This window comes from Oryctolagus cuniculus, chromosome 7, assembly GCF_051225735.1.
Source record: "Oryctolagus cuniculus isolate XC-2025 breed Fujian yellow rabbit chromosome 7, ASM5122573v1, whole genome shotgun sequence".
NCBI lineage: Eukaryota > Metazoa > Chordata > Mammalia > Lagomorpha > Leporidae > Oryctolagus > Oryctolagus cuniculus.
In genome coordinates this window covers 126,260,014-126,287,887 of record NC_142873.1, presented here as the reverse complement: position 1 = coordinate 126,287,887, position 27,874 = coordinate 126,260,014, and the positions used below count along the sequence as shown (strand labels likewise).

At 42.7% G+C, this 27,874-nt stretch overlaps 1 protein-coding gene across 12 annotated transcripts in view; it reads right to left on the bottom strand.

Moving 5' to 3' along the window:
- The window catches only part of STIL (STIL centriolar assembly protein), a 69,411-nt gene that overhangs the window by 17,532 nt on the left and 24,005 nt on the right, over positions 1–27,874 (bottom strand). For 9 of the 12 annotated variants that reach the window (XR_016211042.1, XM_089300724.1, XM_089300732.1 and 6 more), the window contains 6 exons: positions 23,330–23,480; positions 20,479–20,603; positions 16,038–16,152; positions 13,314–14,276; positions 9,692–9,857; positions 5,465–5,696 (listed from right to left, as the gene is read on the bottom strand). Coding sequence is in view for 11 of the 12 variants with exons in the window: in XM_089300724.1 (XP_089156850.1) it covers positions 5,465–5,696; positions 9,692–9,857; positions 13,314–14,276; positions 16,038–16,152; positions 20,479–20,603; positions 23,330–23,480 (1,752 nt within the window). In the remaining variant the exon portion in view is untranslated. The remainder of the gene's footprint in view (positions 1–5,464; positions 5,697–9,691; positions 9,858–13,313; positions 14,277–16,037; positions 16,153–20,478; positions 20,604–23,329; positions 23,481–27,874) is intronic. The other 3 variants (XM_051856491.3, XM_089300728.1, XM_051856497.3) reach the window with 1 other exon arrangement.

Genomic DNA, 27,874 nt, shown 5'->3' with positions numbered 1-27,874 from the left:
GACCAGGAAGAAGCACCTGGCTCCTGGCTTCGGGATCAGTGCAGCGCCAACCATAGCAGCCATTTGGGAGGTGAACCAGTGGAAGGAAGACCTTTCTCTCTGTCTCTCTCTCACTGTCTATAACTCTACGGTCAAATTAAAAAAAATTGATATAGCATTAATGGAGTTATAAAGCATCTAGCATAGTACCAGATACACTCTACTTTGTTTCTATGAATCTGACTTCCTTAAATATCTTCTGTAAGTGGGAGCAGAGTGTTTGTCTTTTCGTAGCTTGCTTTTATGCTTTCTTCATCTCCTAAGCCTTCCTCATGCTCCAGGTATCGGCTTAGGTCACTATCTTCCCCCATGTTAACTAGTCTCACTTTAATGAATATCATCACAAATCTCAAATGAAGAAGCCAAAATCCAGACTTAAGGGATTTTATGGCTTTTTGAAATATTGCTTCCAAGGAGTAGGGGCTTTATTATCCAAACATTTGCAAAACAATTTGTTAAAGAGGTCCATCTACGTTACTGGGTTGCCTGACTGTCCTTTACTTAAATAACAGTAATTAGGTACTAAGGCATGTTCCAAGTGCTTTACACACATTAATTCACTTAATTCTCACAACAGTCTTCTGAAATGGGTTTTTATTATTCCCATTTTATAGATAAGAAGACAGTCACCAGGAAACTTGGAGGTCAAACCCTAGCACTCTTGACACCAGATCACATGCTCTTAATCACTCTGCTCTACTGTCTTATGGGTTTAAAATTTTCTGTTCTGGTTTCTAATCTAGCAAGCAAAAACAAAAGCTGAAAAACATGGAATAGAACCAAAACATCGCAGACTTCAAACCTCAAAAGATTTAAGATTAAATCAAAAATATGAAAGATAGTTCTAACATGCAAAATGTTATTAGATATGTCTAAAGTATGGCTTCTAAAGAAAAATAAGGGTCATTTTAAAACAGTCTCTTATAAATATCACATATCACTTGCTACTTTCCATTGGGAAAAAGCAATCAATAAGCAATTAAGCTGCAAGGCAAATAAATTTATCTTTCACACACTGCTTCAACCTCAGAAAGATTGATCCAGCAAGACATCTTAAGGGGGACAAGGAGCCCAGTCGGTAGATGCCATCTCTAAATACTCAGCAATGGGAACCACTGCACAATGAATCAGAGCAGATGCTTGAGAAGGATCCTTGAAAGGTACCCAAACCACCATGGACCACATTGGAAGCAGTATTTAATTCAAATCAATACATTATGTTGAACAAAGACTAGATTTACATCTAGTTATGTGTTAAGATCAATGAAGCTGATTAATGGCTCTGAAAAAGCAATTAACTTCATTCTACTAATTAACTCAGATGTTTCTGAAGTTAAAAACCACAAAGTTTAAAGACTTTTAAGTTCTAATTTGAAAATGCCCATAATTCTAGAAGGTAGCATGCTGTTTATAGAATGAAGTCAAAGAGGATAAATACGGATAACTATAGGAAGCTGGCACTTTGACGCAGTAGGTTAGACCTCTGCCTGTGGTACCGGCATCCCATATAGGCACCAGTTCACATCCCAGCTGTTCCTCTTCTGATCCAGCTCTCTGCCATGGCCTGGGAAAGCAGTGGAAGTTGGTCCAAGTGCTTGGGCCCCTGCACCCAAGTGAGAGACCTGGAAGAAGTCCTGGCTTCAGATTGGTCCAGTTCTGGCAGTTGTGGCCATTTGCAGAGTGAACCAGCAGATGGAAGACCTTTCTATCTGTAATTCTGCCTCTCAAATGAATAAATAAAATCTTTAAAAAAAATTTAGGGACTAGTGCTGTGGAGTAGCAGTTAAAGCCGCTGCCTGCAGTGCCAGTATCCCACATGAGCGCCAGTTCGTATCCCAGCTGCTCCACTTCCAATCCAGCTCTCTGCTATGGCCTGGGAAAGCAGTAGAAGATAGCCCAAGACCTTGGGCTCCTACACCCATATGGGAGACCCGGAAGAAGCTCCTGACTCCTGGCTTCAGATTAGCACAGCTCCAGTCATTGTGGCCAATTAGGGACTGAACCAGCGGATGGAAGACCTCTTTCTCTGCCTTTCCTCTCTCTGTGTAACTCTGATTTTCAAATAAATTTTTTTAAAAATTGTATTTAAGAGGCCGGCACTGTGGCTCACTTGGTTAATCCTCCGCCTGTGGCGCTGGCGTCCCATATGGGCACCGGTTCTAGTCCCGGTTGCTCCTCTTCCGGTCCAGCTCTCTGCTATGGCCCAGGAAGGCAGTGGAGGATGGCCCAAGTGCTTGGGCCCCTGCACCCGCGTGGGAGACCAGAAGAAGCACCTGGCTCCTGGCTTCGAATTGGCGTAGTTCCAGCCAGAGCAGCCATTTGGGGGGTGAACCAGCAGAAGAAAGACCTTTCTCTCTGTCTCTCTCTCTCACTATCTAACTCTGTCAAATAAAAAAAAAAAATTGAATTTAAAAAAAGAAAGATAACTATGGTTCATTCCTCAGTTTTTATTATTGTTCCAAATAAAATGTGAACCTAGCTTGGAGCTCACCACAAATTGCTCTTCCTATCAGTGAACATTCATGAAGAAATTAATACAGAGGACTAGACACCTGACCAAGTTCCAAAATACAGAAACGAATATGATTCCCACCCTGTAGGAACTCATTCTAGCCAAAGAAATGTACACAAAAGATCTTTTCAATATACTGTGGTAATACAGTGATTACTTAATTGTATTATGTTTGAAATATATACTACATTGAAATGAGATAAATGCTTTCTGTAGTATTCTGGAGAGGCAGTTTGTAGTCAGGGTAATTTAAAATGTTAAATATCATCATAAGGCTTATTTAAAAAAATGTAATTCACTGCCTGCCCCATGCCACCTCACTGCCAAGTTCACCTCTTTTAACTGTTTCAGAGGATATTACTCTAAGGTATTTTATACCTTTTTTTTTTTTTAAGATTTTATTTATTTATTTGAGAGGTAGAGTTACAGAGAGAGAGACAGAAAGGTCTTCCGTCTGCTGGCCTGCTCCCCAATTGTCGCAACTGCTAGAGCTGGGCCAATCCAAAGCCAGAGCCAGAAGCTTCTTCCAGGTCTCCCACAAGGGTTGAGGGACCCAATCATTTGGGACATCCTCTATCGCTTTCCCAGGCCATAGCAAAGAGCTGGACTGGAAGAGGAGGGGAGTAGCCAAGACTAGAACTGGCACCCATATGGGATGCTGGAGCTGCAGGTGGAGCCTTAGCCTAAATGCCACAGCACTGGTCCTGCTTATGTTATTTTTTATCTTCAAAATTTATCCCATACCTGGTCCCTTCCAACATTTCCACCATAAGTCCAAATCACCTTCATCTTGTTTGGTCTTAAGTCTACTAACCACTCTCCCAACTTTCAATATGAACCTCCTTTAATTCTCTAAAAAACAACCAGACTGGTCTTCAAAAAAATGAAAATCAGATCCTAACACTCCATTATTTAAAATCCTCCACTGGTTTTAATGAACATAGAATAAATCCAAAGTATCTTTCTACATCCTACAGAGTTCTATGTAATTTAACTGCTGCTGCCATTTCTGGCCTCATTTCCTATACCCTTCCTGTCTCAATGGACTATGGCCAGCACCACTGGCTTTCTTGTTTGTTTCTGGAACTGTCAAGCTCATGCACACCTCAGGGTCTCTACACCTGCCACTTATCTTACTTCCAGGGCCGGTCCTGTGGCAAGGTGGGCAAAGCTGCAGCCTATAGCTCCAGCATCCCTTATGGATGATGGTTTGAGTTCCAGCTGTTCACTTCCGATTCAGCTCCTGGCTTATGTGCCTGGGAAAGCAGCAGAGGATAGCCCAAATCCTTGGGACCCTGCGCCCACTTAGAGACCCAGAAGAAGCTCCTGGTTCTTGGCTTCGGATTGGCTCAGCTCTGGCTGTTGCAGCCATTTGGGGAGTGAACCAGTGGATAGATCTTTCTCTCTCTAATTCTGCATTTCAAATAAATAAATAAATCTTAAACAAAAAACCCAACACTCTTCCCCAGATGTTCTCAACACTGGCTTCTTCTCATTCATGTCACTGCTCAGTAGTCACTCCCACCAGCTCACTCCCATGTTACCACTCCAATTACACTGAATTGGATCAACTTGGCTCACTTTACTCAGAGCTGTTGTCACCATACAAAATGGTTTCGTCTTTGCTGAAGTGTTTAAATTCCATAAAATTAAGAGATTTGTCTAACCTTCCGTCTACCTTTTCTCGAGTGCCTACTTCTGTGGTAGCATAAACAAGAAGCTCAAAGAGTATTTGTTGACTTTGTTTCCACATTTGCAGAGGATCTGAATTACTTTGGAAACCTCATTTTTTAACAGGAGATTTCATAATGAAAAATTTCCAACAGAAGATAAAATTAACAAAAAAATATAATGTTTCAAGAATTAGTAACTCTTAGTCAATTTTATTTCATTTATACCCCAAGCCATCTTATTTCCTACCAGATTATTTTGAAGCATAACACAGATAACATACCATATATAAATATTCAGCTTGTATCTCTAAAAATAAAGACTTTTTATATATAATTGCAATATGAGGAATCTTTAAAAATGCACAAAATTCTGGGCACCTACAACCTAGAATTATCAGAATGTCTAGGGTGAGACTTGAGAATATGTATTTTTTCAAGTTTTCTTCAAATATTTGGATTCAGCCAGATTGTTAACATATCTAATGACTGACATAAGGGAATGGTTCTAAGAGGCTCAGAATTATCAGTTACGTAAGACATATCAACTAAAGACACCAGTGAAATATCATTTAGAAAACAAACAGCTTGAGTTACAAGATCAAAGGAATATCGGAACCTAGAAAGAAAAAACTGTACAGAATGATGACTATAATAATGTACTGTATATTTCAAAATCTCTGCGTTGCCGGCGCCGTGGCTCAATAGGCTAATCCTCCACCTTGCGGCGCCGGCACACCGGGTTCTAGTCCCGGTCGGGGCGCCGGATTCTGTCCCGGTTGCCCCTCTTCCAGGCCAGCTCTCTGCTATGGCCAGGGAGTGCAGTGGAGGATGGCCCAGGTGCTTGGGCCCTGCACCCCATGGGAGACCAGGAAAAGCACCTGGATCCTGGCTCCTGCCATCGGATCAGCACGGTGCGCCGGCTGCAGCGGCGGCCATTGGAGGGTGAACCAACGGCAAAAAAAGGAAGACCTTTCTCTCTCTCTCTCTCTCACTGTCCACTCTGCCTGTCAAAAAAAAAAAAAAAAAAAAAAAAAAAAAAAAAAACAAATCTCTGCGTAGATTTTAAATGTTATCACCACAAAAAATAGCAAGTAAGGTGATGGGTTTACTGATTAGCCATATTGTAAACATATGTGCAACTATCATATTGTACCCCATAAATACAAGCAATTATTTGTCAATTAAAAATAAAATCAAAAGAAAAAAGAAGTAGAATGAAACAGAATCAAAAAGACCTTACTTGGATATAGAAAGTGGTTGATTAAAATCTTCTTCCACAACAATGTTGCTCTCTTCAAAACTTGGAATATCAACTGCTTTTAAGGAAGATGCACTACCTGGAGGACTTGTGATTTCATTATTAATATCAACAGAAAAATTCATGTCCTCACTGGAAATCTTGGTATCATCCTGCTTCAGCTGAGGGTCTGGCTCTTCATCATCACCTGCTGCATTCCAAAACAAGCTAGCACCTGGAGGTTCAATGAGTTAACAGACACTGGAACAATCAGCTATACAAACAACACTCTGACAAACTTTTGTTAAGACTAGCTGTAGGGGCCGGTGCTGTGGCGTAGCAGGTAAAGCCGTCGCCTTCACTGCCAGCATCCCATATGGAATATGGTTCGAGTCCTGGCTGCTCCACTTTCGATCCAGCTCTCTGCTATGGTCTGGGAAAGCAGTAGAAGATGGCCCAAGTCCTTGGGCCCCTGCACCCAGAAGCGGTGCAGCTCCGGCCGTTTCGGCCATTTGGAGAATGAACCAGCAGATGGAAGACCTTTCTCTCACTCTATCTTTCAAATAAATAAATAAATCTTAAAAAAAAAAAGACAAGCTGTATTATTATTTTTTAAGTTATACAAGTTTCATGTATTTTAGCTGTATTATTTTAAGACAGTTACTTAGAACTGTTTTTTTTTTTAATAATTTTTTTATTTTTATTTTTTTTTGACAGGCAGAGTGGACAGTGAGAGAGAGAGAGAGAAAGGTCTTCCTTTGCCGTTGGTTCACCCTCCAATGGCCGCCGCGGCCGGAGTGCTGAGGCCGGAGCGCTGAGGCCGGCACACCACGCTGATCCGATGGCAGGAGCCAGGTACTTATCCTGGTCTCCCATGGGGTGCAGGGCCCAAGGACTTGGGCCATCCTCCACTGCACTCCCTGGCCACAGCAGAGAGCTGGCCTGGAAGAGGGGCAACCGGGACAGAATCCGGTGCCCTGACCGGGACTAGAACCCGGTGTGCCGGCTCCACAAGGCGGAGGATTAGCCTAGTGAGCTGCGGTGCCGGCCAGAACTGTTTTCAAATTTTATTTCCTCAGAAATGCCATGAAGAGTTAGGCCAAAAAATAAATAAATAAATAAAATAAAATAAAATACAATCAAAATCAAAATCAAAAACAGGGGCTGGTACTGTGGTGTATCAGGTGAAGCTGCCTGAAGCACCAGCACCCTACATGCACGCCAATTGTGCCCCAGCTTCTCCACTTCCTATCAACTCATTGTTAACGTTGCCTGGGAAAGTGGAGGAGCATGGTCCAAGAGCTTAGGCCCCTGAACTCATGGGGGAGACCGGGAAGAAGCTCCTGGCTCCTGGTGGCCCTGACCCAGCCCTGGCCACTGGGGCTATTTGGGGAGTGAACAAGTAGATGGAAGATTTGTCTCCCCTCTCCGCTGACTCTCTAACTCTGCCTTTCAAATAAATAATAGATCTTTAAAAAAAAAAACAACTGAGGGCAAAGCCACTCTTCAAGAGAAGGGGCTCTGAAATGATCTGCTTTACATATTAAGCTTCTGAATACAATTTGCAGATGTATGTTTGAAAATTACTGTGCTGGGGTCAGCATTGTGATACAGCAGGTTAGGCTGCTACCTGCAATGTCATCATCCGATATTCACTGCTTCACTTCTTTTTTTTTCCCTAAGAATTATTTTATTTATTTGAAAGTGTTACAGAGAGAGGTAGAGACAGAGAGAGAGGTCTTCCATCTGCTGGTTCACTCCCCAGATGGCTGCAATGGCCAGAGCTGCGCCGATCCAAAACCAGGATCCAGGAGCTTCTTGCGGGTCTCCCACGTTGGTGCAGGGGCCCAAGGACTTGGGCCATCTTCAACTGCTTTCCCAGGTCATAGCAGAGAGCGGATTGGAAGAGGAGCAGCCAGGAGTAGAACCGGCGCCCATATGGGATACCGGCGCTTCAGGCCAAGCCTTTAACCTGCTGTGCCACAGCACTGGCCCCACAATGCTTCACTTCTGATCCAGCTCCCTGCTAATACACCTGGGAAAACAGTGGAAGCTGGGCCAAGTGCTTGGGCCCTTGCCACCCGTGGAGACCTGGATGGAGTTCCAGGCTCCTGACTTTGGCCTGGGCCCAGCCCTGGCTGTTTGTAGCCATTCTGGGAGTGAATCAGTTGCTGGAAGATTCTCTCTCTCTCTTCCTGTAACTCTGCCTTTCAAATAAATAAATAAATCTTTAAAAAAGAATTGCTGCTCTGAGTAACAGGAGAAAATATATGAAACACAATTCCCTAGGTTCTCTGGCTTTAAACTTTAAATATCTGACTACATTAGAGATGTAACAGATGTAAGTAGTATCAGGCAAGTATTTGTTTCTCAAACTTTATAGGCTAGGTACACATATTTTAGGATCTACTTGCATGCATTAACTGTTGATGTTTTTCTCTGAATTAATTCATTTTTACCAAGCTTTATCATTTCTCTGAAATCACAGATTTGATGTGCTAGTTATTTCTAATACTCATAAGAATAAATACATCTACAAAACATAAAATATTCATCTATATACCACCCTAAAACATCTTTTGCACCATAAGCCATCTACAATCTGCAACTTGAGAAATACTGCTACATGTAGTGGTTTAAGAAGTGGTTAGGCAGGGTTACACTGTGGCATAGGTTAAACCTCCACCTGCGACACTGGTATCCTATGTGGGCGCCAGTTCAAGTCCTGGCTGCTCCACTTCTGATCCAGCTCCCTACTGATGGCCTGGGAAAGCAGTGGAAGATGGCCAAAGTGCTTGGGCCCCCACACCTATGCTGGAGACCCAGAGGAGGCTCCTGGCTCCTGCCTTCAGATCAGCCCAGCTCTAGCAGTTGTGGCCATTTGAGGAGTAAACAGGTAGATGGAGGATCAATCTCTGTCTGTCCCTCTTTCTGTGACTCTGTGTTTCAAACAAATAAATCTTAAAAAAGAAGGGAGGGAGGAAGGAAGGAAGGAAGGGAGGGAGGAAGGGAGGAAGGGAGGGAGGGAGGGAGGGAGGGAGGTTGGTTTAAGCATGGGTATTGGGGTATTGGGTATTTGGTGCGGTGGTTAGAATGTGACTTGGAACACCTGCATCCCACATTGGAGTGCTTGGGTTCCAGTTTGAGTTCTGCTTCCAATCCAGCTTCTTGCTAATGCACATCCCATTAGGCAGCAGATAATGGCTCAAGCAGTTGAGTCCCTGCATTTGGGGAGTGAGCCAGTGGATGAAGACCTCTGTCTCTCTCTGTTGCTCTGCTTTACTAATAATTAAAACTTCAAAAACTTGTTTCTTAAAAAAAAAAAAATATGGTTAAAAAAAAAACCAATGTTATGGCTCAGCAGGTTAAGCCACTGCTTGTGACATCAACATCCTATATTAGAGTGTAGATTCAAGTCCTGCTCTGCTTCTGATCTACCTTCCTGCTAATGCATCTGAGAAAGCAGTGGAAGACAAACCAAGTAGTTGGGTCCCTGCCACCCATGTGGGAGATAGAATAGAGTTCTGGCTCAGCCTGAGCCATTCCTGGCCATTGAAGCAATTTGGGGAGTGAACCAGTGGGTGGAAGATCTCTCCATCTCTGTCACCATGCCTTTCAAATTAATAAATAAATCTTAAAACAAAAAGCAGGGGCCAGCATTGTGGTATAGCAGGTAACATCACTGCCTGCAGCACCAATATCGCATATGGGCACCAGTACATGTCCTGGTTGCTCCACTTCTGATTCAGCTTCCTGCTAATGGCCTGGGAAAAGTAGCAGAAGATGGCCCAAGTGTTTGGGCCCCTTCCACCCACATGCGAGCGAGGCCTAGAGGAAGCTCTTGGCCCCTGGCTTTGGCTCAGTGTTGGCCATTGTAGCCTTTTGGAGAGTGAACCAGCAGATGGAAGACTTCTCTCTCCCTCTTTCTGTAATTCTGCCTCTCAAATAAGTAAATAAAAATCTTTAAAACTATTTAAAAAAATAAAAAAGAAAAGTAGCAAAGCCAAACAAAGTATCATGTTTTGTAGGTTTGTATCTGTGTCCAGGTATAGTTTTATTTCATAAAGACTAAAAATTACACAGGCTTAAACAAGTCACCTTAGTTTAGGTTCTATTGTACTGTGCACCAATTTCAATGTGAATATTCAAAAATCAGGTAAGAAAAGTATTTTAAAAGATGCTTTTAAGATGCATAAGTTTTAAGTTCATAAAAGATAAAGAAGAAATTACCTGTGCTCACAGCAATGCTCACACTTTTTTTCATCTGCAACCCAAGGGAAGGCTGTGCTTCCATGGAAGCCGGCTCCATTTGTCTCGCAGCTTGCACTGTGTTTTCAACACTGGTTGTCTTAGAGGAAGCGGACTGCAGAGACTGTGCTGCTAATAAACGCTCGATCTGTATCAATTAAAGGCACACTTTAAATTGATGGTGAAGTAATCAACAAAAAGTGGCAGCAGCAGAGTCTAATAATGAATTCTAAAGTGACCCAATAACTGACTTTAAATTATTTTCTCATATTTCAATTATATCACATCATGAAACATTTAATGTAGAAAATTATCAATTATTAAAAAGAACTTTAAACTAAGTATAAATTTAAAAGTGAAACAAAGCTGTTTAGTATTCATAAACTGACATGTAAGAAAAGTCTCAAATGGCTAATAATTCAAATCAACATTTTATTACTATTTCACTTATAAATCAAAAGATTGGGGGTGTACGCTGGAGGTGAACATTTCACATAAGATTTTTTTTTTTTTTTTTTTTTGACAGGCAGAGTAGACAGTGAGAGAGAGAGAGACAGAGAGAAAGGTCTTCCTTTGCCGTTGGTCCACCCTCCAATGGCCGCCGCGCTGCAGCTGGCGCACCGCGCTGATCCGATGGCAGGAGCCAGGTACTTATCCTGGTCTCCCATGGGGTGCAGGGCCCAAGCACTTGGGCCATCCTCCACTGCACTTCCTGGCCACAGCAGAGAGCTGGCCTGGAAGAGGGGCAACCGGGACAGAATCCAGTGCCCCGACCAGGACTAGAACCCAGTGTGCCGGCGCCGCAAGACAGAGGATTAGCCTAGTGAGCCGCGGCGCCGGCCCTATAAGATTCTTCTTATAAAGGTTAATCAGAAATGCCTATAACTAGAAATATTAATAATATTTGATATGGCGTGGGTGTAGCAGGTTAAATGGCCACTTGGGATGCCTGCATCTCCTATCAGAGTGCCTGGTTCAAGTCCTGGAACCTCTGCTTCCAAACCAGCTTCCTGCTAGTGCATCCTGGGAGGCAGCAGATGATGGCCTAAGTACTTGGGCCCCAACCACCTCACGGGAGACCAGGATGGAATTGCAGCTTCTTGGTTTTGGCCTGGACCAGCTCCAGCTGTTGGTAGCATTTGGAGATGAAGCAGTGGATGGAAGACTTCTTTCTTGGTCACTCTGCCTTTCAAGTAGATAAATACAACTAAAAATCTTAAAAATAGCTAATACTGGGAACCGGTGCTGTGGTGGAGGGTTAATCCTCTGCCTGCGGTGCTGGCATCCCATATGGGCACTGATTCTAGTCCCGGCTGCTCCTCTTCCGATTCAGCTCTCTGCTGTGGCCTGGGAAAGCAGTAGAAGATGGTCCAAGTGCTTGGGACTCTGCACCCACGCAGGAGACTTGGAAGAAGCTCCTGGCTTCGGATCAGCTCAGCTCTAGCCACTGTGGCCATCTGAGGAGTGAACCAGTGGCTGGAAGATCTCTCTGTTTCTTCCTCTCACTGAATGTAACGCTATCTCCCAAATAAATAAATAGAATCTTAAAAAAAAAAAAATAGCTAATACTAGGGCTGGCGCTACAACCCACAGTGCAGGCATCCCCTATGGGAGCCGGTTTGAGTCCTGACTGCTCCAGTTCCAATCCAGCTTCCTGCTAAGAAGAAGGCCGATTTGGGGCCCCCGCACCACTTGTGAGATCAGGAAGAAGCTCCTGGCTCCTGGCTTTGGATTGGCACAGCTCTAGCCATTGTGGCCATCTAGAGAGTGAACCAGTGGATGGAAGATCTCTTTCTCTCACTCTGCCTCTCTGTAACTCTGCTTTTCAAATAAATAAATCTTAAAAAAAAAAAAAAAGTATGGTATTGTAAAAATTATAAGAAAAACAAGAAAAGGACGGAGAGTGAGACTGAGGAAGGGTTAGGTAGGTTAGGAAGTATCATTATGCTTTTAAAATTGTATTTATGATGGCCGGCGCCGTGGCTCACTAGGCTAATCCTCCACCTACAGCGCCAGCACCCCAGGTTCTAGTCCCGGTTGGGGCGCCAGATTCTGTCCCGGTTGCCCCTCTTCCAGTCCAGCTCTCTGCTGTGGCCCAGGAGTGCAGTGGAGGATGGCCCAGGTCCTTGGGCCCTGCACCCCATGGGAGACCAGGAAGAGACACCTGGCTCCTGGCTTCAGACCAGCACAATGCGCCAGCCATGGTGACCACTTTGAGGGTGAACCAATGGAAAAAGGAAGACCTTTCTCTCTGTCTCTCTCTCTCTCACTGTCTAACTCTGCCTGTCAAATAAATAAATAATAAATAAAAAAAATTGAATATATGAAATACACAAAATTTATTCCCTCTGTATAAATAAAAATATTTTTAAAAATCATATATGGTTTTTATGACAATCCTGTGAAGACTACTATTAAATACATTTTACAACTAAGAAAATTTATAGCACTGAAAAGTTAAGTTACTTGTCCATGTCAAATAACTAATAAGTAGCAAAGCTGAGATCCAAATACTAAAATCCTTCCTACTCTTATTTATTTAAGATTTATTTTATTTATTTGAAAGGCAGAGTGACAAAGAGAGAGGGAAAAACAGAGAGAAAGAGATCTTCCATCTGCTATTTTACTCCCCAAACGGCTGCAATGGCTGGGACTAGGACAGGCTGAAGCTAGGAGCTTGGATTCTGTCTGGGTCTCCCATGTGGCTGGCAGGGGCTCATGTACTTGATCCATCTTCCACTGATTTCTTAGGTACATTAGCAGAGAACCGGATGGAAGTGGAGCAGCTGAGATCTGAATGGGGTTCCCCAATATGGGATGTTAGCATCATAGGTGGCAGCTTATCCCACTGGGTAACAACATCCTTCTTCCTTAAATTAATATATAATTCACATGTCATAAAATCCACTGCTTTAAAGTGTACAATTCAGCGGTTTTAGTGTCTTAAGTTTACAACCATCCCCAGTATTTAATTCCAGAGTACTACCCCTAAAAAAACTCGGGGCCCATTAGTAATCACCCCGCCTTCCCCATTTCCCAGTCTCCGTCAACCACTAATATATTTTCTTTCTTTAGGAATTCGCCTATTCTGGACATTTTATATATAAACAGATCCATATAATATACAGCTTTGTATCTAGTTTCACTCAGCATATTTTCAAGGTTGTAGCATTTATCAATACTTTATTGATTCTGATTGCTGAATAATATTCCATTTACAAATATGCCACATTGTGTTTATCCATCAGTAGGAAGACATTTGGGTTGTTTATAGTTTAGACTATAATGAATAATGTTGCTACAGATATTTATACACAGGGCTTTTTGCAGAAATTTTTTTTCATTTCTCTTGAGTATATATGCAAAAGTGAAAGAATCTCCCTTTTAAACCACTGATTTTTTATTTCCTTATAAATGGCACTATTGTACTCAACTAATCACATTAATTTTAGAGGATTAACCTTATTAATATAGAAAAATAAATATTATCAGTAAACTATTAAGGTTGGTTGAAATATAAACACATAAAAAATAATTACTGAAAAGAGTTGGTAGTTTTCAGGAAACCAAAAATTTAACAGAACAAAGAAAGTTCCAAACAAACCTGGGCTTGAAGTAGTCTCAGCTGTCTGTCTTGTTCTGTGAGGAACCGATACGCATCTGGAGTCAGGCCCATCATGCCATTATCAGACTCAGTCTTCGGTGTGTGAATGCACACTGCACAGGGCTGTGGGTTAGATGAATCCACACGTGAAGGCAATTTTGTCACAGGCGATGGTTCTATATTGCTGCAGGGAGAACAACTGCTCATACCTCCCTGAGGTCTCAAGGCTATTGGACTACTTGAAGAATACAAGGCATTATGGCACATAGCAGGACATCCATTTGGGTGAAATAAAGAAGGTTTTTGAAGAGCTTCAGACTGCAGGTCTTGAACTGATCCTACTTTATTTGTTCCTTGCCAAGAATTTACTGGACTACATTGAATATGGCCATGATGCTGACAACAACTGCAAACATTTGTGGGATAGTAAGATGGTGGGGGTGCAGCGGGCATATGAAGTTCCATTGGTCTTCTCAAGTTATGGGGTGAAAAAATAAAATTGTGTGGGTGAGGCTGTGGAGCAAGAGAAGACTGTCTAGAATTGAAGGTAGAAGGTCTCATGGGATACTCTTCTTTTGGTACATTTCCAGCAGACACTGCTTGAAGCTTTTCAGCTGTATCAGGAGATGGCCCATTAGGAGAAGATGGTTTGACAACATTCCCAATGTAAGGGCTCCCTTTCGCACAGGTAGATGGCTGTCTTACTTTGCAATGTCTCAAAGGAGCAGTGACTTGCTTTAACTGATTTGATAGCTGTCTCAGGGAAGGTTCTACAGGTTCAAAGCTGTGTTTCTCATCACAGAGCTGGGGTTGCAATGGTCTCAAGTGTTCAGAGTGGTTCATTGACAAGGGAGGATTTTCATCATTCACCATTTCCAGTGGATTAGGCAGAGGCTTTGATTCTATAACATTGCCATCCAACACAAGTGAAAGTTCAGGAACTGATGGTTGAATCTTAGAAACCTATAAATGAGAAAGAAGAACAAAAAAATGTATTTTTAAGGGGAAAATGTGCATATAACTTTCCTTAGACTGGGATTTCACATATTATATCTGATTATGTATTAAAAAGTATTCATTATTTAGATCATAAATAAATATCTACTGGGCATCTTCAACGTGCTAGGCACTAGGAATACAACTGTGAACAAAATAAATAAGGCTCTTACCCTCTGAATGTAACTAAACATTTCAAATGCTTATTTAATAACTGAATGTCTTTTAATGAAATACTGATTAACACTGCCTAGATTACAGAACATGGGAAACTATGCAACAGACATTTTTACTCAGCAAAAAAATTAATCACACGTAGAATGCTTCAACAAATCTAGCAGCAAATAATGTTTATACATCCTTAACAAAGAATCTTCAAATAAATATTTCAAAATATTTCTCCATTAAGCGAAGTCACTCACTCCTATTCCTCCTACTGATATCAAAAGAGCTGAAAGACAGCAAACTGACTGTGATGAATTTGGTCATAAATTGTAGTTTTTAAAAACCTATCCCATTCCTTTTTCTTCTCAAGTAAGCAACAGTCCAGTAAAGGTAAATAACAAATCTAAAATAGCCTTCTGGTAGACTACAGTCAAAAAGCTATGGGCCGGTGCCACGGCTCACTTGGCTAATCCTCTGCCTGCGGCGCTGGCACCACGGGTTCTAGTTCCAGTTGGGACACCGGTTCTGTCCCGGTTGCTCCTCTTCCAGTCCAGCTCTCTGCTGTGGCCCAGGAAGGCAGTGGAGGATGGCCCAACTGCTTGGGCCCTGTACCCGCGTGGGAGACCGGGAGGAAACCATGGCAGCCATTTGGGGGGTGAACCAACGGAAAAGGAAGACCTTTCTCTCTGTTTCTCTCTCTTACTGTCTAACTCTGCCTGTCCAAAAAAAAAAAAAGCTATGATAGGGGTTATTAGTAATTAACCTCTGAGAACAAGCAGGATATTTTCTAATATGATAATAAAAACCAACATCAAACTGTGGTTATAGAGAAAAATGTTCAATCTATATGGCTGTTAAAAGCACCAGATTCTGGGGCTGATGCTGTGGTGTAGCAGGTAAAGTCACCCCCTGCGGTATCAGCATCCCAGGTGGGCACCAGTTCGGGTCCTGGCTGCCCCACTTCAGATCCAGCTCTCTGCTGTGGCCTGGGAAAGCAGTAGAAGATGGCCCAGTTCCTTGGGCCCCTGCACCCACGTGGGAGACCCAGAAGGAGTTCCTGGCTCCTAGCTTTGGATCGGCACAGCTCCAGCTGTTGCACCCAGTTGGGGAGTAAACCAGTGGATGGAAGAACTCTCTCTCTCTCTCTCTGCCTCTCCTTCTCTCTCTGTGTAGCTCTTTCAAATGAATAAATAAATCTAAAAAAAAAAAAGCACCAGATTCTGAAATTAAACATCCTAAATTAGAATCCTACCTTTACTACATTTCACAGGTTTATTTAATAACTGAATGCCTTTGTGTGATTTTCAGCAGGAAACTTAACCAATCTATGCCCCAGTTTTCTCTAGGAATACTAATTATGTACTTATTATATTTATATATCACTACATGTATATATATACCGGTGAGATATCTATCTATCCATATATACATAGAGAGAGAGAGAGAATCACATATACGTTAGAGTGACATTTAAATAAGCTTGTGTCATATTCAGAGCTTTAACATGAAAAGACTTTTAGGTCTCTAACCACAAAGGTGAACTCATTATAAGATCAGTGATACCTTCTGACTCACTGGATGAGGACTAGGAATTGGTCTTGGAGAAAAATCTTCATCTTCAACACCAGAGTCCTGATCATTTACTGGCATTTTCCCAGGAGATAACTTTTGGGAAGATCTAGAGAGTAGAGGGAGAGACAAAAAAAAAAACAAAAAAACCCTGAAGTAATCTAGCGTTCTTCCCGTTTTTTTTTTAAATTGAATAAAGTCAATTTAATAAATTACAGTGGTATTTGCATCACTTAATTTAGTATCTGAAACCATAGATTATTATCTCTTTCAGCTCAATCTCCATGTTAGATGACCAGCGAAGCTGGTCTAGTCAGATTCATGATTAATAAACTTCCCCTTATGCTAGATCATGTTAGGTTTAACCCCATATTGTTAATGTCACAAGAATCAACAGTTAGTGAGCATCTTTTGGTTGACTACTTCAGAAATAAATAAGACACATGCTGTGAAAAAGTTCATAATCTGGTGATAGAAATATACACCCACCGTACTAAATATTAAATAGCATGAAGTTAAGGAAAACCAGGGGCAAGCGTTTTCCCTTGTGCTTAAGATGCAGGTTAAGGCTCTTAGTTCTTCATTGAGATGCTGCTTGGCCCATCAGGTATACCCTCTGCATTATTACTTTCCACTGACTTTTAGTAACACTTCACCAAAAAAAAAAAAAAAAAAAAAATGCAGGTTGAGACATTCACATGTACCTGAGTTCAAGTGCCAGCTCCATACCTGATGCTGGCTTCCTGCTTATGAGGAAGGAACCTGCAAGGCAGCAGGTGATGGCTCAAGTAGTTGGGTCCAAACATGGAACTACATTTTCCTATATATTTGTATCTTTGGTGGGAAAATACTTTGAGAAATTGAGGCATCACCTCCCATTTAGTAAGTTGTAGTCATTGTATCACAGGTAGCATGCCTTAGCAGAACACAACAAAATTTTGAGTACTGGCACGGAGTTTCAAAAGCAGAATTAGGGTTTTATTTTTAATGATTTATTTTATTTATTTGAAAGAGTTACAGAGAGAGGTAGAGACAGAGAGAGAGGTCTTCCATCCACTAGTTCACTCCCCAATTGGCTGTAATGGCTACAGCTGCACCGATCCAAAGCCAGGAGCCAGGAGCTTCTTCCGGGTCTCCCACGTGGGTGCAGGGCCCAAGCACTTGGGCCATCCTCTACTGCTTTCCCAGGCTGTAGCAGAGAGCTGGATCGGAAGAGAAACAGTTGGGACTAGAACTGGCACCCATATGGGATGTCAGTGCGTCAGGCCAGGGTTTTAACTTGCTGCGCCACAGTGCTGGCCCCTGAATTAGGGTTTAAAACTAAGATTTAGGGCTGGTGCTTTGGCTCAGCCTTATCTCTGTGTAATTGTCTTTCAAACAAATAAATACATTTTTAAAAAATTTTAAAAGAAAACTTTAATATTTAGAACAGTACATGTCGGGGCCGGTGCCATGGCTTACTTGGTTAGTCCTCAGCCTGTGGCGCTGGCATCCCATATGGGCACTGGTTCTAGTCCCAGCTGCTCCTCTTCCAGTCCAGCTCTCTGCAACGGCCTGGGAAGGCAGCGGAGGATGGCCAAAGTGCTTGGGCCCCTACATCCGCATGGGAGACCAGGAGGAAGCACCTGGCTCCTGGCTTCAGATCGGTGCAGTTCCAGCCATAGCAGCCATTGGGGGGGTCAACCAACAGAAGAAAGACCTTTCTCTCTGTCTCTCTCTCTCTCTCTCACTGTCTATAACTCTGTCAAATAAAAAAAAATTAAAAATAGAATAGTACATGCATCAAGTTTTTCATATCATAAACTAGTAATAGGATGCATTAGGAAAAAGGGAAGATTAAACCAAAAGGAAGCTCCTGCATCCTGTATACTCCTCAGGATACTCCTTGGTAGCAAGGAGAACAGAAAACTCCAGGCAGATTTGAAGATATCGAGGAGACTTGCCCTAAAACCTAGTAACCTGGAAAAGCAGACACTCACAGAAATCTTTCTGTGCAAGTATTGCAGCAAAGCAACCAGAAAGTCTGTATGGTATGCTTAGGCACCTGCACCAGTTCCCCAAAGAACTCACCCAACATTCAAGAATGACATGGAAAATACAGAATGATATCCCATGTGCTCAGTGTGGCATGAACATGACAGAGAACTAGCGACCTGAAAAGTGTCAAAGGAGATGCAGCAGGAACCTACATAAACTTGTGAATACCAGCTGTAAATGAAAACACCTCAGGCTGGCACAATGGCACAGTGGATAACGCTGCAGCCTGCAGTGCTGGCATCCCATATGGGCGTTGGTTTGAGACCTAGCTCATCTTCCAATCCAGCTCTCTGCTATGGTGTGGGAAAGTAGAAGATGGCCCAAGCCCTTAAGCCCCTGCACCCACGTGGGAGAACCAGAGCTCCTGGCTCCTGGCTCCAGACTGGTACAGCTCTAGCCACTGTGGCCATGTGGGGAGTGAACTATTAGATGGAAGACCTCTCTCTCTCTCTCTCTGCCTCTGCCTTTTAAATAAATAAATAAATCTAAAAAAAACAAAAAAAAAAAAAAAAAAAAAACAAACTCAACAGGGACGGGTATTTGGCTTAGAGTTAAAACTCAAGTTAAGATATCCATGTCCCATATCGGAGTACATAGGTTGGATACTTAACCCTGTTCTTGACATCAATGCAGACCCTGGGAGGCAGCAACTAATGACTCAAGTAGTTGGTTTCCTGCCCTCTATTTGGGAGACCTGGATTGAGTTCCTTGGCTCTCAGCTTTAGTCCCCAGCTCAGGGCCACTGCAGGAATCTAGAGAGTCAACACGCAGATGAGAGTGTTCTTGCTCTCAATCTCTCAGTCTCCCAATTAAGTAAATCTTCTCAGAGACACAGCAGCATAGATGTATGACCACCACATGACCCCTTATCATCAGTATTGGTATACCACTACACATAACCCCAGAGGAAAGGAGATGAAGAGACCTTGAATTGACTGAAATTGGTTTCTATAACCCACTAGAATGAATTGGGGCCCAAAACAGACATTAAGTTCAATAACTTAAAAAACACTGCATTTTTGTACACCTGAGTTGTGGCATGGAATTAATGTTTCACACTTACTTATGATACATACAAAATTGATATGGAGCAATAAAATCATTTTAGCCTTTTAAGTACTCAAAGCAAAAAGAAAAAACTTACATAGTTACAATACCAATTTGTCACATAAGACAAAATTTTACTAAAATATGAGATGAATGATCTTTATTAAAGCCTTGGTCAGAGTTGAAAATAAACGAGGCTTTTAACAACACTGCTAAAGAAATTCCAACCATCTCCTCAGTTTGGCTTTTTCTTCCATAGAGTCAAAAAAAATGAAGCCCTAGAATTTAGGATGTGGAGGTGTTCCTGCAAAGCCATAGAATTTGGTGGTTCTCTTGGGATCTAACCTGTTTCAAGGATCTTGAGGGGGTGGTTATTGTGAATTGTCCAAGTGATCTCAATGTAGTCACAAAGGACTGAAAAGAGGGAGGCAAGAGGATCTGAGTCAGAGGAGGATGAGAGTGGAAGCACAGGCTGGAGACTAAGTAGAGATGTAAAGTGGAGTAAAGAGGGAGGAAGGGAGAGAGATGAAGATGCTATGCTGCTGCCTTTGAATCTGGAGTGAGGTGCCAACAGACAAGGAATGTGGGTGGTCTCCAGAAGCTGTAAAATACAACAAAACCTATCATTCCCACAGGAATGGGGTACCTTTTTCAGTCAGGAGCCTTTTGGATATTTATAACACCATTTGTGGGCTACACAAAATTAGCAACTTGAAAAGTAGTCTGCTGTAGTTATACTGAAGTTCAAGTCCTGCAGGAGGTTGCCTTTGCATGACCAGAGCAAATGATTTCAGAAGCCTCATATACCCTGTGGCCTGGGTGTTCTCCATCCCTGCCCTAGAGCCCCTAAAAGATATGCAGTCTTGCCAACACTTTGACTTTAGTTCCTGGATTTCAGATTAGTCAAAAAGTGGAGAAAATAACAAAAACTGCTAGGATGAATTAGGAAACTCACCTGGGTCTCTCACATGAGCAGCAAGAACCCTGGCCCCTTGGGAAAGCAGTAGAAGATGGCCTAAGTGTTTGGACTCCTGCACCCATGTGGAAGACCCCAAAGAAGCTCCTGGCTCCTGGCTCCTGGCTTCAGACTGGTCCAATTCTGGCCACTGTGGCCACTGGGCAAGTGATCCAGTGGATGGAAGACCTTTCTCTCTGTCTCTCCCTCTCAGTACATAACTCTACCTCTCAAATAAATAAAATCTTAAAAAAACGAAAAAGAAAAATACCTATGGGACATATGATTTACAAATAATCTTATCGTAAATAATTGAAAAGTTATGTTGATTACTCACCAAAAACTAACAAATGATTTTTTAAAAGGTTTATGTCAGGAAAAAAATTTATCCTTTACCTCTTAAATGAAAAATTCTTTGACACCTTGTTGAAGAACTCTGTTTCTGCATTATGGCTTTCAGCACTCAGTTCAAAATGGATTGGATTTTTGTCAGAAGGTTCAACATTCTGAAATAAAACAGACTTAAATAAAAACACCAGAGAACTCTACTTGGATGAGCAGTCGCTCAGAAACACTAAGGGGGTGGAGGGACACTTCTAATTTCTATTACTGTAATCTTCTTTTACAACTGTCTGTTTCCATGGCTACATAAACAAAAACACTTAATCATCTACATCACATAACTTAACCAGGAACCCACTGAATATAACTATGAACTGAGGATACCATCTAAAGAATAAAATGATATATGTCTCTACCACAGACATCTGGTCTAGTGGTTAGGACACCACTGGGGACTACTACATCCTTCATTGGGAATGCCTAGGTTCAAGTTCCAGCTCCATTCCCTATTCCAGCTTCCTGCTCGTCACACCCTGGGAGGCAGCTAGGTCCCTCTCACTCATATGGGAGGCCAGCATTGATCTGGCTCCCAGCTTTAGACTGACCCAACTCCAGCTGTGGTACATATTCGGAGAGTGAACCGGCAAACGGGAGCTCTTTCTGTCTGTCTATAATGAAAATGAATAAAAATGCATATAAAAATAAATCATAAATTTAAAAAAATAAGCAATAGGTCTCTAAACTAGAAATTATCAGATCTCATTTAGAAATATTACATTTATAATTAAAGCTTAAAAACTTGACTCATGACTTATAAATGAACTTACAGAAGGCACAACAACAGGGTCTGAATATAGATACATATGGTTATTTAGAAGCATTAAATATTTCATACTAGGGGCCGGTGCTATGATGTAGCAGGTAAAGCTACCACCTGCAGTGCCGGCATCCCATGAGTGCCAGTTCGAGTCCCAGCTGCTCCACTTCCCATCCAGCTCTTTGCTATGGCCTGAGAAAGCAGTAAAAGATAGTCCAAGTCCTTGGGCCCCTGCATCCACAAGGGAGACCCAGAAGAGGCCCCTAGCTCCTGGCTTTGGATCAGCCCAACTCCAGCCATTGCAGCCATTTAGAGAGTGAACGAGCAGATGGAAGACTTCTTTCTCTCTGCCTCTGCCTCTCTGTAACTCTGCCTTTCAAATAAATAATTTTTTTAAAAAAATTTCTTTTTTTTAAAGATTTGTTTATTTGAAAGTCAGAGTTACACAGAGAGAGGAGAGGCAGAGAGAGAGAGAGAGAGAGAGGTCTTCCATCTGATGGTTCACTCCCCAATTGGCCACAACAGCCAGAGCTGTGCCAATCTGAAGCCAGGAGCTAGGAGCTTCTTCTGGGTCTCCCACGTGGGTGCAGGGGCCTAAGGACTTGGGCCATCTTCTACTGCTTTCCTAGGCCATATCAGAGAGCTGGATTGGAAGAGGAGCAACCGGGACTACAACCGGCATCCATATGGGATGCTGGCGCTTCAGGCCAGGGCTTTAACCCACTACACCACAGCACTGGCCCCTAAAAAAATTTCATAATAAACTAAAGAATGCATTTTGATTGTTGGTCTTAGACCTAGGATAAGCAACACTCTTACTGAAAAGTGGTCATTGAACGTTTTTATATACTGTTATCTATAATTTAAAGGATCTGCTTTTTCTGTGATCATCACTTAGATGATTTGTATTGACCTAATACAGAAATAATATATTCTGGTGTCACAAATTATATATATATTGTCTTCTAAGTGTGAAAAACATTTTTGTCTTATGAACATATTTTAAAAATAACACTGTTAAGAAAAAGAAAACTCAGTACAAAATTAATGCTCAAGAATATAAAATGGCACAACATATAAACTATTAATACATTCTTCAACAATTTAAAAAAAAATTGTGGGTAAGTTAACCTGTGGGTAACCTTAAATTCTGTATATAATTTGGTTCTGGAGATATGGGTTAAGATTTACTAATGGGGGCCAGTGCTGTGGCACAATGGGTTAAAGCCCTGGCCTGGAGCACTGGAATCCCATATGGGTGCCAGTTCTAGTCCCAGCTGCTCCTCTTCTGATCTAGTTCTCTGATATGGCCTGGGAAAGCAGTAGAAGATGGCCCAAGTCCTTGGGCCCCTGCACCTACATGGGAGACCCAGAAGAAGCTCCTGGCTCCTGGCTTCAGATCAGTGCAGCTTTGGCCATTGCGGCCATCTGGGTAGTGTACTAGCAGTTGGAAGACCTCTCTCTCTGTCTCTACCTCTCTCTGTAACTCTGTCTTTCAAATAAATAAAATAAATCTAAAAAAAAAAAAGAAAAAAGATTTCCTAATAAAATATAACAATAAATGTGAATAAACTTAATATTTAATAAGATTATTTATAAACAAAGCCAGGGTCAGCATTGTGGCATAGTGGGTAGAGCCACCGCCTGCAGTGCTGGCATCCCATACAGGTGCTGGTTCAGTACCGGCTGCTCCACTTCCAATCCAGCTCTCTGCTGTGGCCTGGGAAAGCAGTAGAGGATGGCCCAAGTCCTTGGGCCCCTGCTTGGGAAGACCCGGAGAAAGCTCCTTGTTCCTACTTCAGATCACCGAAGCTCTAGTGGTTGTGGCCATTTAGGGAGTGAACCTGCAAATGGAAGACCTCTCTCTCTCGCTCTCTCTCTCTGCCTCTCCTTTTCTCTCTGTGTAAATCTGACTCTCAAATAAATAAATGTCTTTTTTAAAAAAAGAAAAAATAAGCAAACCCCACTAACTTGAATTACTATTTTAAAGGGTAGAAGCCACTGGTTTTAGCCTCCAAACAGTTGTTAATATACCAGGTGTGTTAGCTCCAAACAGTTATTAATATACCAGGTAATCAAATGACTTACTTTGAAAAGATGTAATGTTTCTTGGCTGGTTAGTAACTGAAACTGAAGGTCACAGATCCCAACGTCACAAGGAAGGCATTCATAAAACTCAGGTTCCTTATGTGTCACAGAGTAGAGAACTATGATGAAATTTCCAGATTCTGAAAAAACCCTGGACATAAAATGCATTTAATTAAAATATACTGAGGTAAACTTCATGGGAGGTACTTAATCTAGTTAACAGATTGACTAAAGAGTCCAATTTTTGGAAGAAAACTGGGAGGCAAATTTATGCATACTTCTTAATGTTAATTTTTAATTTTTAAAATATATTTTATAAAAGAAAAAACAAAAAACATAAAAAGAAGAAAAATAGAAAATATATTGTTATGAAATACAAGGGATCCTCGGGGCCGGCGCCATGGCACAGTAGGTTAATCCTCTGCCTACGGTGCCAGCATCCCATGGGGGCACCAGTTCTAGTCCCGCTGCTCCTCTTCCAATCTGACTCTCTGCTGAGGCCTGAGAAAGCAGCAGATGATGGCTCAATTGCTTGGGCCCCTGCACCCACATGGGAGACGTTTAGAAACACCTGGCTCCTAGCTTCAGATTGGCACAGTTGCAGCCATGTGAGGAGTGAACCAAAGGAAGGAAGACCTTTCTCTCTGTCTCTCCCTCTCACTCTCTGTAACTCTACCTCTCAGATAAATGGATTAAAAAAATCTTTAAAAATAAAAAAGATAGAAATACAAGGGGTCCTCAAAAAGTTCATGGAAACTGTTTATCAGAAAACTACATATGGAGTGCAAAATTTTTTAGACCAAAATACACTTGTCTTTTTATTTTTTTAAAAATTTAAAAATATTTATGTTATATGAAAGGCCGAGTTATGGGGTGGAGGACAGAGACAGAGATTTTTCTATCCACTGGTTCATCCCACAAACAGCCACAACAGATGGAGCTGGGCCAGGAGCTTCTTCTGGGTCTTTCACATGTGTGCCTGCAAGCACTTGGGCCATTCTGCTGCTTTCCCAGGAGCATTACCAGGGAGCTGGATTGGAACTGGAGCAGCCAGGAATAGAACTGGCCCCATATGGGACGCCAGTGTTTAAGGTAGAGGTTTAATCTGCTACATCACAGCACTGGGCCCCTGAATTTGTCTTTTGAGATGATTCTGCCATGAACTTTTGGAAGTTCACTCATACATACTCCTTATAAAAACCTCAAACCAAACTGAAATGTATAAAATGGAGAATGAAAATCACCCCACTCTACTCTATAGTTTAGGGAATACTTACAGAATTTTTCAAGCACCCACCAATGTTCTATATAATTCAACAAAAATGGAGATACAATTTGCAACAGCTTTTATAAAATTATAAAAAATTTTTATAAGAAAAAATTATTTCCCCAATGCAGAAAGAAAGACAGAAAGGGGGAGTGGATAGAGACAGATCTTCCATATGATGGTTCACTACCCAAATTGCTGGAAGACCTGGACCTAAGGCAAGCTGAAGCCAGGAGCCTGGAACTCTTTCCTGGTCTCCTATGTGGGTGGCAGAGCCCAAGCACGTGGGCCATGTTTCACTGCTTTCTCAGGTACTCAAAAACTGGTACTCCAACATGGGATGTCAGCGTCCCAAGTATCAGTTTACCTTGCCTCACCATAACACCAGCTCCACAACTGTTACTTTTGAATATGACAATCTACCTTATATCTCTTCCTATATCACTATTCTGTATTATCACTCAGGGTCTTCCATCCACTGGCTTGCTCCCCAAATGGCCACAATAGCCAGAGTTGGGCCGGTTCAAAGCCAAGAGCCAGGAACTTCCTCTGGGAAGTTCCTGCACCACACAGGTGCAGGAGTCCAAGCACTTGGACATTTTCTGCTTTCTCAGGCCATAGAAGAGAGCTGGATAGGAAGTGGAACAGCTGGGACTCGAACTGGGACCCATATGTGATGCCAGAACCACAGGCTTAGGCTTAGCCTACTATGCCACAGCGCCAGCACCCTTACGCTTTTTTTTTTTTTTAACAGGCAGAGTGGATAGTGAGAGAGAGAGACAGAGAAAAAGAGAGAAAAAGGTCTTTCTTTTGCCGTTGGTTTATCCTCCAATGGCCACCATGGCTGGCGCGCTGCGGCCGGCGCACCGCACTGATCCAAAGGGGTGATCCCATGCGGTGCAGGGCCCAAGCACTTGGGCCATCCTCCACTGCACTCCTGGGCCACAGCAGAGAGCTGGACTGGAAGAGGGGCAACCGGGACAGAATCCGGTGCCCTGACCAGGACTAGAACCTGTGTGCCGGCGCCGCAGGCGGAGGATTAGCCTAGTGAGCTGCGGCACTGGCCAAGATTTTCTATTTCAATAAGTACATCTGGAGTAGGCAAACCCTTTCCAAGTAAGATAGAAAAAAGACTGATAAGTTTGACTTTTAAAGAAAAGTCTGCTGGGGCTGGCGCTGTGGCGCAGACGGTTAAAGCCCTGGCCCACAGCGCCGGCATCCCATATGGGCGCCGGTTTGAATCCCGGCTGCTCCACTTCCGATCCAGCTCTCTGCTATGGCCTGGGAAAGCAATAGAAGATGACCTAGGTCCTTGGGCCCCTGTACCCATGTGAGAGACCCAGAGAAGCTCCTGGCTTCTGGTTTCAGATTGGCTCAGCTCTAGCCATTGTGGTCATTTGGGGAGTGAACTAGTAGATGGAAGACCGCTCTCTCTCTCAGGCTTTACTTCTCTCTCTAACTCTGTCTTTCAAATAAATAAAATACATCTTTAAAAAAGAAAAAAAGTCTGCAAAAAATACTATTAACTAAAGTTAAATGTAAAGACAATTGGGGGGTATCTTTGCTTTCATATACTCATACACATACTTCTCTGTATTATATTACACACACACACATATAAGTAGGCTGGGAAGCAAGAGGTCAATGTGCTCTTACAAAGCAAATGACGGTGCCGGCGCCGTGGCTCAATAGGCTAATCCTCCGCCTGCGGCGCCAGCACACCAGGTTCTAGTCCTGGTCAGGGCGCCGGATTCTGTCCTGGTTGCCCCTCTTCCAGGCCAGTGGCCCGGGAGTGCAGTGGAGGATGGCCCAAGTGCTTGGGCCCTGCACCCCATGGGAGACCAGGAGAAGCACCTGGCTCCTGCCTTTGGATCAGTGCGGTGCGCCGGCCGCAGCATGCTGGCTGCGGCGGCCATTGGAGGGTGAACCAACGGCAAAGGAAGACCTTTCTCTCTGTCTCTCTCTCTCTCACTGTCCACTCTGCCTGGAAATAAAAAAAAATAAAATTAAAAAAAAAAAAAAAAAAAAAAAAAAAAAACAAAGCAAATGACGGGCCTGTCTCATGACACAGTGGGTTGAGCCACTGCCTGCAATGCTGGTACCCTACATGAGCACCAGTTTGAGTCCTGGCTGCTCTACTTCTGAACTACCTCCCTGCTTATGGACCTGGGAAAGTAGTGGAGGATGGCCCAAGTACTTGGGCCCCTACTATCCATGTGGGAGACCTAGATGGAGTTTCAGGCTAAATAAATTTTAAAAAAGACGCCCAATCCAAGAGAAAAAGGCCAGAAGACACAAATTATGGTTTTCAAGAGATGAGGTCATAAAACACTGGAAAGGGGTCAGCATTGTGGTATAGCAGGGTAAAGCTATCAACACAGTTCCCTGCTAATGGCCTGGGTAAAGCAGCAGAAGATGGCCCAAGTACTTAGGCTCCTGCCACCCATGTGGGAGACCTGAATGAAGCTCCTAGTACTGGCTTCAGCATGACCCAGCCCCAGTGGTTGCAGCCATCCAGGGAGTGAATCAGCGGATAGAAGGTTGATCGATCTCAGTCTCTTTCTCTCTCTGTAACTTTCAAATAAAGAAATGAACAACTCTTTAAAAAATTGGAAAGGATAATTTTTTGTCTATCACATTAGCAAAGAACAAAAGTTTAACAATGGGGGCCAGTGCAGTGGTATAGCAAGCTAAGCCTCTGCCGGAGGTCCCGACTTTTCCTCTTCCAATCCAACTCTCTGCTAAGCAGAGGAAGATGTCCCACATGCTTGGGCCCCTACACCCATGTAGGAGACCCAGAAGAAACTCCTGGCTCCTGGCTTTGGACTGGCCCAGCTCAGGCCATTGCGACCATTTGGGGAGTGAACCAGCAGAAAGAAGACCTTTCTCTCTGTCTCTCCCTTTCTCTGTAACTCTACTTCTCAATTAAATAAATAAAATCTTTATAAAAAACATTTAACAATGGCCCTCTACTTAGCTCTCTGAACTCATCTCCTGCTACTCTCCCTTTCCCTCACTCTTCACTAGCCACAGCAGCCCCCTTGCCGGGCCTTGAAGAGACAAGGTAAGTTTTCACCCAGGATCTTTGCATTTGATGTGTCCTTTATCACAACAGCCACAGGACTTACTCCTTCACCTCAAGTATCTGCCTCCCTGACCACCTATTTAAAACTGCAACTCTGTACCTGCCACTATCCTGCCACAACATCCTCCTCCTGGCTTTATTTTTCTCCACAGAACTCATCATTGTTTTTTGTTGTTGTTGTAGTTGTTGTTTT